Source organism: Neophocaena asiaeorientalis, unplaced genomic scaffold, assembly GCF_003031525.2.
Source record: "Neophocaena asiaeorientalis asiaeorientalis breed wild unplaced genomic scaffold, Neophocaena_asiaeorientalis_V1.1 scaffold171, whole genome shotgun sequence".
NCBI classification, from domain to species: Eukaryota; Metazoa; Chordata; class Mammalia; order Artiodactyla; family Phocoenidae; genus Neophocaena; species Neophocaena asiaeorientalis.
The window spans coordinates 2,123,177-2,133,949 of record NW_020174013.1 but is presented as its reverse complement, the minus strand read 5'-3'; the positions used below and the strand labels follow the sequence as shown (position 1 = coordinate 2,133,949).

General features: G+C 38.9%; 1 protein-coding gene across 3 annotated transcripts in view; it reads right to left on the bottom strand.

The window, feature by feature from the left end:
- Nucleotides 1-10,773, bottom strand: part of RMDN2 (regulator of microtubule dynamics 2) — a 66,189-nt gene that overhangs the window by 55,158 nt on the left and 258 nt on the right. Inside the window, exons 1-2 of one of the 3 annotated variants that reach the window (XM_024753447.1) lie at nt 10,349-10,554; nt 3,754-4,221 (exon numbers count right to left, since the gene is read on the bottom strand). In XM_024753447.1, coding sequence (XP_024609215.1) covers nt 3,754-4,205 — 452 coding nt within the window. In that variant the 5' untranslated portion in view covers nt 4,206-4,221; nt 10,349-10,554. Of the gene's footprint in view, nt 1-3,753; nt 4,222-10,348; nt 10,555-10,773 lie in introns of those variants that run through there. The other 2 variants (XM_024753445.1, XM_024753444.1) reach the window with 2 other exon arrangements.

Below are 10,773 nucleotides of genomic sequence, written 5' to 3'. Positions count from 1 at the left end.
TTTCTTTTTAATAATTTTTCTTTATCCTGTCCCTAAAGGGGCCAAAACAGCCTCTGGTATCATCCTGCCTAAAAACAGTACTACCCTACACTCCCGATTTTGGTATCTAGTACTATTTCTCACAGAAATGAACCAATGCTGCCAGGACGGTAGCTGATTCCAAGTCTTGGAGCAGGGGCCCAAACCAAAATCAGTCGAAACAATATTACCAAGAAGCAAAGATGCCTTCCAAGATGTTCACGCTAGTTCTAAGAAGGGAAAAGAACCCTGGCAGGCCCACTGATGAGCCTGCCAGGGTCATGAGATTTTGAGCCTTTAGTCATCATCACCTCCACAACTAATTAAATGAAATTAGCTGAGACAAAATAAGGCATAAATCCATAAGTCCACGATGATCCAAAGAGAGGCATGTAGAAGATTCTAATAATGTTTACAGAAAATGCATTCTACTGATCTACCCACTCAAGTTTTAATCAACAACGAAGAATATAATTAGATGTTTTTCTTTTCGTGTGTAAAACTAATAATATCAGCCAATTGTGATTGACATCTATTTTACTAAAAGAAGTCAAAATCTCCAGGTGCCTCTTGCAAAGCATAAAATTTACATATGGAACATGTAATTGTCATTTGCTGTTTTAATTCTGCTATCAAGGATACTATGTATCAAGGCTACAACCCATCTTAAATGTGGTAATGGGATTATGACTGTATCTCACCATGACCAGTTGTTTCTGTCCCAAGCAGGTTATAAGAGGACATGCAATCTAAAATTGAAACAAATATATTTTATAAAACCTTACTTTCAAAAAAAAATGTTTACTTATTTAAAAAGTTTGTTTCTAGGTGTTTATTTAGAAAGATGTGATAGATCTTTCTGTATCTTATTCCTTTCAAAACAGAAAAAGAAACAAATCGTTTTCATTTCTTTGCTTTTGTTTATTTTTCTAAAGTAGAGCTAAGGGGGAAACTGTTTCTCTCCCTCTATTTATTTTTAAATTTTTATCTTATTCTGGATTATAGTTGATTAACAATGTTGTGTTAGTTTCAGGTGTACAGCAGAGTGATTCAGTTATACATATACATGTCTCTATTCTTTTTCAAATTCTTTTCCCATTTAGGCTATTACAGAGTATTGAGCAGAGTTCCCTGTGCTATACAGTAGGCCCTTGTCGGTTACCTATTTTAAATATAGCAGTGTGTACATGTCAGTCCCAAACTCCCAATCCATCCCTCCCCCCACCCTTCCCCCCTGGTAACCATAAATTTGTTCTCTAAGTCTGTGAGTCTGTTTCTGTTTCGTAAATAAGTTCACTCATATCATTATTTTTTAGATTCCACATGTAACCGATATCATATGATATTTGTCTTTCTCTTTCTGACTTACTTTGCTTAGTATGATAATCTCCAGGTCCATCCATGTTACTGCAAATGATATCATTCTTTTTAATGGCTGAGCAATATTCCATTGTATATATGTACCACATCTTCTTTTTCCATTCAACTCTCCCTCTGCTTTCAATGCCATTCATTGTCCATTATTGTCTAGTCCATTATTAGGGCTCTAGTACATCTACTCTCGTACTCTTGCTAACAAAGGCACCCAGGATCAAGCAAGAGAAGGGGATGTCTTACTTGACATCAACCTTAAAGTTTTGATATGTCTAGTTGTTTTTAGCGGTATATGACTACTCTTCATAGATTTCACAAATCCCTCTTGAACCCACATAAAAAAATTTATGTCTACACCATTACTCGAAATTAATTAAGTCCCATAATTATCTTCTTTTCATTTGTCCTAAACTTATCCTAATCTTATCAAAGGTTGCCTGTCTTTCTAGAATACTAGAATTTCTTGAGCAAGCCTGTGCTCAGCTTAACCAGGGTCTTTTAAGATTAAGGGCCATTGATCCTTTTGGCCTAAGCTCCTTCATCAGGGCTGCCATCTCTTCCCTCAGTCTAGCAGATCTTCTCTGGCTAGCCTTTAGTTCCACTATGTCCCTTCTAAGATGTGATTGCCAAAACTGCACATAGGACTCCTGGTGAGGAAACACCACAGATCTACATAATGTAAGATAACCATCGGTTTGTCTTCAGTAACTCTCAATGATGCGCAATGTTATGGTTGGATTTTTATCATTATCAGAGTCCTAAGCTGCTGTTCTCTATACCCATAATAATTAACAAGTGTCTTTTCTGAGTTACAGTTCTAAATTATTTAGAACTATTTTAGATTCCTTTTAAACATTTCATTGCCCGGACTTCCTTGGTGGTGCAGTGGTTAAGAATCTGCCTGCCAATGCAGGGGACATGGGTTCGAGCCCTGGTCCAGGAAGATTCCACATGCCATGGAGCAACTAAGCCCATGCGCCACGACTACTGAGCCTATGCTCTAGAGCCTGTGAGCCACAACTATTGAGCCCGCGTGCCACAACTACTGAAGCCCATGCACCTAGAGCCCGTGCTCCACAACAAGAGAAGCCACCGCAATAAGAAGCCCACGCACCGCAACGAAGAGCAGCCCCCGCTCACCACAACTAGAGAAAGCCTGCGTCTAGCAATGAAGACCAAACGCAGCCAGAAATAAATAAATAAAAATTAAAACAAACAAACAAAAACCATTTCATTGCCTATTTTAAAACCAGTCTACAACTTTTCCTGTTGTTCAGGAACACAAATTTTTAAGACCTTCTTGTTATCTAGATCTAGCATTTGTGGCTCTTCTCTCTCTGAAAGATTTTTCATAAGTTATTTCTCCAGTTCTATATGAAGATGCTAAGTAATTCCAGTCCTAGCATTGATCTCAAAGACCTCATCAACCATTTACATCACCCTTAAATCCCTACACTTTGTTTCCTCTTTCCAGATCCCCTCTCCTTCTTCTGATTCTATAGTTATTTAGCAGATCACTCATTAATTCAAGAAATAGTTACTGGCATCTACTCAGTGGGAGGCACAATAATAGGTGTTAGGAATACGATGACGAAAACATAGGGTCCCTGCCTTAAAGAATTTCAGGCTATGCTACATTCACTGGTGCGTCTTTATTTACTTGCCTATTTTACTCCTTAGAAACACTAGTCAGGCACAAGTCCTTTTTTCATAAATCATTTGTTTTTCCCCTAAAGAACATTATTTATGTTCTTGATTGTAGAATTCAATGAATTACCCATGCAAGGATGAAACTGAGTCACTTGTACATTCTGAAATCTTTTTAGGTCTGCACTGCCCAGTTCAGTAGCCATTAGTCCCATGTGGCTAATTTTAAATTAGTTACAATGAAATGAGATTAAAAATTCAGTTCCTCAGTTTCACTAGCTACATTTCAAGTGCTTGATAGCCACATGTGGCTACTGGCTACCATATTGGGCAGCACAGATTTAGACCATTTCCATCATCACAGAAAGTTTTATTAGTACTTTTTGGACAGTCCTTATGCAAGGGGTCACACAGTGGCCACATATAACAACAGGTTACACATTTTGGCAAACAATCACTGTCTTCCTCAATACTCATGTGATGCCACCTAGCACTAGAGTAAGTTACATTCTTTTTGTCATTGAGGTCTAAACTAAAATACTGACCTCTATGGAATAGGGTTTTAATTGTAACATAAGACAAAATAATCACTCCTTTTTATGCCTTCTTAGTAACAGAATATATGACTGGGAATGTATAATGAAAGTACCTAAGTAATAGCAATAATGCAATAAATAATCAATTCAACATGGGAAACATCTTAAAGAATCTTACCCTCCTTCACTTTCTGCTTCCTCTGAACTATTACTTGTTGCTGAACTTTGAACTGTGACAAGCCTTCTTTTTCTAGCTCTGTGCTGAGGACTTATCTTGTGAACAGTTATCTTCCCTCCAAGTTCGCCTTGGATATATTCCTCCAGCTTTGGAATGGCTTCTTTAAGAACTCTGATTTCCTCCTTGAGTTCTTCCATATTTGTCAGTAATTCATTTAACTTCTCCAATATCTGAAGTTGCCTTCCTTGAAAGATCGCTGTTGTTCCTTGGCCATTAGGCATTTCATCTTGCAAAGGCATCAAATCAAGTGAATTACCCAGAGAAAGAAATTTAGGTAAATCCATTGCTGTCCTTGGTTTACGAACCTTGTGGTACCACAGAAGCAGCAAGCTGATTCCAGTAGTTCCCACCATGATGCCAAGTATCATTTCTTTGTTTGTGGAACGAGGCATTTCCTGGTTTTTGTTTCTAAAATTAAAAGTATAAATGTAAATGAACATTGTTTCTGTCTTTCCCAAGACAAAAATATTAGGGCTTTTTCAATCAACAAAAACCAAGTCTACCTCATCACAAAAAAATTTAATAACACTTGATAAATCACAAACTAAAATAAACTATGAGTAATTGCCTCTATAATGTACGTGGCTGAATAGAAATACTACCTGTATGGATATTACTGACAACCAGTATAAAGTATCAACTGTAATTCAGAATTTGTATTCTACTTCTGATCTGAAATTTACTCTTTACCATATATTTTTAAAGGGTATGATAGAGGTAAAAGCATCATTATAAATTTCTGAAAAAACTATTTAAGAATTCAAATTATGCTTAACTGTGTCTGAACCTTTTATTTGTATAAAATTAACTAGTGTGCTAATGTCTGGGTTTTATCTAATCTTTAAGGAAAGTCCAAGAAAAAGCTCTTCCTTGGCATCTAGTTAACATTTTGTACTCCAATTTAGAGTGATAAACATTTTAAAATGGGCTTTGAGATATAAAATATACAAAGAGTTGTGGCAAGTTTGTAACCACCTCATCTCTTTTATTCAACATGGAAAGCAGAGATGCTAATGTATGTGCAGGCTTTACCTCCTTTCTTCTGACCTGGAATTCTTCTGCTTCTTACATTTCTATTTCTGTCTGAGGTCTTAATGTTTTTATTTTCTTTCAAATGTTCACTTATTTTTAAAGTAACAAAAAAGTAATTTCTTTGACTCCTTTCTCCTTCTGAACTATCACCATTTTGCATCAAAGACCCAAGCTTTGGGCTACACAGGCCTAAGCTTCCATATAAACTTATAAACTTCCATATAAAAATAAACTTGTTGCATATAAACTTAGCTACTTTGACAAAATGCACCATAATCTTTCTTTACTTCATCCACTCTTCACTAGTTTTATTGCTTATCACTGTTCTTAAAGAAGGCCACTAAAGGAAAACAATAATATAAACCCCCCTTTCCTTCTGAGACTTTAAAATGGCAATGAGTATATAAATACAAGGATAAACTTTTGTAATGAGAGTAAAATATAATAAGGCTTTTATACAGACTTTGAAGTTTCCAAAATTGTTTTCCCATCAATTTCCCCTATTTTATAAACAGGTAAACACCTGTATTAAATTTTGTTTGCAACTTGGGAGAAATGATACAAATAATGGTAAACTGTCTGTTACGAAATTAAATTTGCAAATATTTCGGTTTGTTTTTCCTGACACTTTCTCAAGGAGCAAATTATTATAGCACTGCCACCCTTAATCCCTGATAAAAGGGAAACAAAGAGGAAAATACTATGATCTCCCCAGGTTTCCAGTTGGAGGCAATTTCTGGACTATGGCACAGGGAAGGGAAAACCAAACAGAGACTGGTAATCTCACTGAGTTGAAAAGAGATCAGAGTTCAGAGAAACTGAAGCACCCAGAATTTGTGCCCACTTAGTACTGAAGATGAGGGAGTTATGCAGAGAAAGAGTTCCAGAAATACGCATAGGGCTATTCTTGAGTCTTTTTTTTTTTTTAATTTTTAAAAATTTTTATTTATTTATTTCGGCTGCACCAGGTCTTAGTTGCAGCACGTGGGATCTTGGTTGTGGCATGCAGGATCTTCAGTTGTGGCATGTAGGATCATTAGTTGCGGCATGTGGTGTCCTTTTAGTTGCAGCCTATGGAATCTTTAGTTGTGACATGCAAACTCTTAGTTGTGGCATGCATGTGGGATCTAGTTCCCTGACCAGGGATTGAACCTGGGTCCCCTGCATTGGGAATGTGGAGTCTTAGCCACTGGACCACCAGGGAAGTCCCTCTCCTTGCACCTTTAATTGAATACCAATCTGCACATGCATAGAGTGAAACCCCACTGAGCCAGGCAAAAAACAATTTCAAGGGAAAGAACAATTACCAGGAAGCTGTACGCTGAACTATTCCTAAAGATTACACAGAACTGGTAAGTGTTCAAGTGTTTACCATCCAGAGTGTAGAGTGTGTATGAGTTACTTGAGACTTTCAGTAGAGGCTTCAGAAGGGTAATGGCTTGCTAATGCAGGTAAATTAACACTAGAGTTAAGGCTATTTACACCTGCTCTAAAATAGATTAAAAATGAGCCTTCAGGGCTTCCCTGGTGGCACAGTGGTTGAGAGTCCGCCTGCCAATGCAGGGGACACAGGTTCGTGCCCCGGTCCAGGAAGGTCCCACATGCCGAGGAGTGGCTGGGCTCGTGAGCCATGGCCACGGAGCCTGCGCGTCCGGAGCCTGTGCTCCGCAACGGGAGAGGCCACAACAGTGAGAGGCCTGCGTACCGCAAAAAAAAAAAAAAAAGAGAGCCTTCAAAGGATCAAACTGATTCACAAGTAATTTAACTGCCTTCAGTAGAAAGTCCAACACTCTTTACAGGAATAGGAAAAATCCAGAACTCAACAACATAAAATCACAATGTTGACCATCTAATCAAAAATTACTAGACATGTAAAAATGCAGGAAAATGACAGAGGTGATATAATTAGCAGATAAGGGTTTTAAAACAACTATTACAGACATTACGTTCATTATTTAATATAAATATTAAAAATATGCTAAAGGAAAACATAAACATGACGAGGAAAGTTATAGAAGGCATTAAGCAGAACCATATAGAACCTCTAAAGATAAAAAATAAAATAACTGAAATAAAATTTTACTAAATGAGATTAACAGCAGAGAAACTACAGGAAAAAAAATATATCAGCAAACCCAAAGACATAACAACAGAAACCATCTGCTATAGACTAAATATTTGTGTCCCCCCAAATTCATATGTTGAAATCCTAATCCCCAAGGTGATAGTATTGGATGGAGTCCCTTTAGGAGGCAGAGCCCTCATAAATAGGATTAGGGCCCTTATAAAGAGACCCCAGAGAGATCCCTTGTTTCTTCCACGACATAAAGTTACAGCAAGAAGGTGCCAGCTATGAACCAGGAAGCAGGCCCCCACAATACAGTGAATCTGCCAGCGCCTTGATCTTGGATTTCTTAGCCTCCAGAATGATGAGAAATAAATTTCTGTTTTATATAAGCCACCCAGTCTACAGGATTTTGTTATAGCAGTCCAAATGGACTAAGACAGCATCCAAAATGAAGCACACAGATTTTTAAAAAAGACTAAAAAACAAACAAACAGAAAACCAAGTAGAGCCTATAGGGTAATATCAAGCAGTCTAAAACATATATAATTAAAGGGAAGAAAAGGAGGGGTAACAAAAAAATTTGAAGGAAAAATGGCCAAAAAAATTCCAAGTTGGACAAAATCTATAAACCCAGAGATCCAAGAAGGTCAACATAATCCAAGAAGAATAAATTAAGAAAACCAAACCATGGCAAAACATTATTAAAATGCTGAAAACCAGTGATAAAGAAATGTGAAAAGCAGCCAGTGATGGGAAAAAAAGACATATTATGTACAGAGAAAAAAAGATAAGATTACAGCAGACACTGTCTCCAAGGCATCACCTCAGAAACTATTCAAGCAAGAAAACAACAGAGTGACCTCTTTAAAGTATCGAAAGAAACTGTCAACTTGCATTTCTACACCCAGTAAAATACTTTTCAAAAATGAGGGTAAAATAATGAATTTTTTTAAACAAAGAAAAGTTGAGAGGATCCATTACCAGCAGCCCTTCACTACAAGAAATGCTAACAGAGGTTCTTCAGGCAGAAGGAAAATAACACATAGAAACTTGGATCTATACAAAGGATGAAGAGCACCAGTAGTGGCAAACATGTGGCAAAATATAAGTCATTTTTCTCATTTTAAGATTTATTCATAAAATATTTGCTTATTACAGCAAAAATGACAATAACATATCATGAGGTTTTTATCATATGTAGAAGTAAGAAAGTAGGACAACAATAGCCCAAAGGCTGGGAAGGGAAAGAGAACATATTGTTGTAAGGGTCCTAAGTTTATAAAGCAGTGTTATAATAAAGAGCCACAGTTGTCACAGCAAAGGAAACCATAAAAAAGACAAAAAGACAACTTCCAGAATGGGAGAAAATATTTGCAAACGAAGCCACTGACAAAGGATTAAGCTCCAAAATATACAAACAGCTCATACAACTCAATATTAAAAAAACAAACAACCCAATCCAAAAATGGGCAGAAGACCTAAGCAGACCTTTCTCCAAAGAAGACATACAGATGGCCAACAGGCACATGAAAAGCTGCTCAACATCAGGGATCATTAGAGCAATGCAAATCGAAACCACAATGAGGTATCACCTCACACCGGTCAGAATGGTCATCATTAAAAAATCTACAAACAATAAATGCTGGAGAGGGTATGGAGAAAAGGGAACCCTCCTACACTGTTGGTGGGAATGTAAATTGATACAGCCACTATGGAGAACAGTACGGAGGTTCCTTAAATAGCTAAAAATAGAACTACCATATTGAAATATGACTTCAGAACTGAGAAAATCAACTGGGAAAAAAACTAAAATCAATGGAGCAGGTATTTGTTTTAAATAATCACAATTAGAGAATAATAGCTCAAGCTATGTTTGAGTTTTATATCAGTATAAAATGAATGTGCTTCTAAGCCAATAATTTGCAAAATGCCACTCATTAAAAATCAGAACACCTGCTTGCCTGCAGTATAATTTCAAAGGTTATATTACATCATTTACATAACTTTAATACATTTAATTATCACATTAGTAGTAGACACTTGCACTTTAGTATAAAAACACAGTAATTTAAAAATATATTGACTAGGGAATTCCCTAGTGGTCCAGTAGTTAGGACTCAGTGCTTTCACTGTTGGGGCCCTGGTAAATCCCTGGTCAGGGAAGTAAGATCCCATGGCATAAAGAAAGAAAGAAAGAAGGAGAGAGAGAGGGAGGGAGAGAGAGAAGGAAGGAAGGAAGAAAGAAAGATTGATTCTTGGTTTAAAAAAATATATATATATATAGACTAGATAATCAGATACTAAGTATTATTCCTGTCACATTTCAATTTGTAAGGTGCTAATAATAATGTAAAATAATAGACATTATTTTATTATAAACTATTGGCATCTAAAATTAATGGGTAATACATAATTAAAGGTTGTTTGCAGAGATGAGAATTAAGAATTTTGCTGAAATAGTAAATCATCAAAATGTTGACTCTACTGAAATTTCTGCATTAAAATTCCTTTGTAGAACCCGTCATAAAACATCAACTTCAGAAAACATTTAATTTTCATGTTCTAGTTTTAATTAAAATTAATGTTTAGAAATGGAAATTATGCTTTAGCAAGTTACTTACAATGCTTTCAGCAATATTTAGCTTATATATTCACTTAATTCATCAGCAGATTCGTAGGAGGAAATACATAAAATATAGAACTCTGAGAAACTCGGAAGATGGATGAAAATTTTTGCAAGGGTAAAGGCACAATATGGGCTATAAACGACCCTGAGTTTTAAGTTTCCCAAGGGAATTGCTCTGAGACCTTGAATTAGCGATTAGATTCTCCACAGCGACCTGGATAACTTGATACTTTCTAAGTGAATTCTAATACTCATATTTCTTTCGGTTTTCATTTTTTTTTCCTATTTTATAATTTCTTTTTCATTTAGGGCTCCCTGATGTTTGGCTTATTTGCAAATGTTTGTCCCACTGAAAATCTAGCCTTCATTTTGTGTAAAATAGGTGGAGAATCTGATCAAAACAAAGCAAAACAAAACAAAAACGTTTGCTGAAGTTTCAAAGGTAAGAAAGACCCAGGGAGCCCAAGTGAGAAGCGAGCAAGTGTCTCCGGCAGAAACTCATCGGCGTTTGCAGGGACCCGACAGGCCGAGGTAGTACCCTGCCCGCTCCTCACGCACCCCACGCCGGGCGCCCACGCGTAAATACTGGCGACCTCCGGGGTTGAAACTTCCCAGGCACCGGCTGGGCGAGGGTTGCGCCAGTGTAAACTGCTACAAGCCCGCTCTACCGCCCTGAGGAGGATGCCCCCAGGCTTGCGGACGCCTAGAGGACGCCCGCACGACCCGGAAGTGCGGTGGCCGCCGCCGGAAGTGCCCCCTCGATCCTCGGCCGCATCCCACCCGGGACAGCCGAGATGCCCACTGCCCACCTGCGCAGCGCGAGTTCTCGCCGCGCCGGCGTCTCTGCTGTCGGACACCGGGGACCTGCCGACGGGGTGGCTGGGAGCGAAGCGGCGGGCGGACAGTAGTCCTGGAGCCAGCGGGTCCAGAGGTCCGGCGCCGCGGCCGCCTCGTCCTGACCCAAATAGCTGAGGCGCCGGGGGAGGAGCCCGCGCCGCTCGCCCCGCGGTTCCCGCCTCTTCTCGCCGGTCGGTCAACTCACCGGGGCGGGCTCCCCGAGCACCTTTTACAAACGGAGACAAGTGCGCTCCGCCGGGCGCCTCGGCCCGCACCGGACTTTGCTGCCCGGGAGCCGACTCCCTCAGAGCTCGTCTCCCCACCTCGACCACCGCGCCCTGGCTCAGGGCCAGCGCGCCCGGCCCGGCGGGAGGCTCGGCGCGCGCTTCCTGCGTCC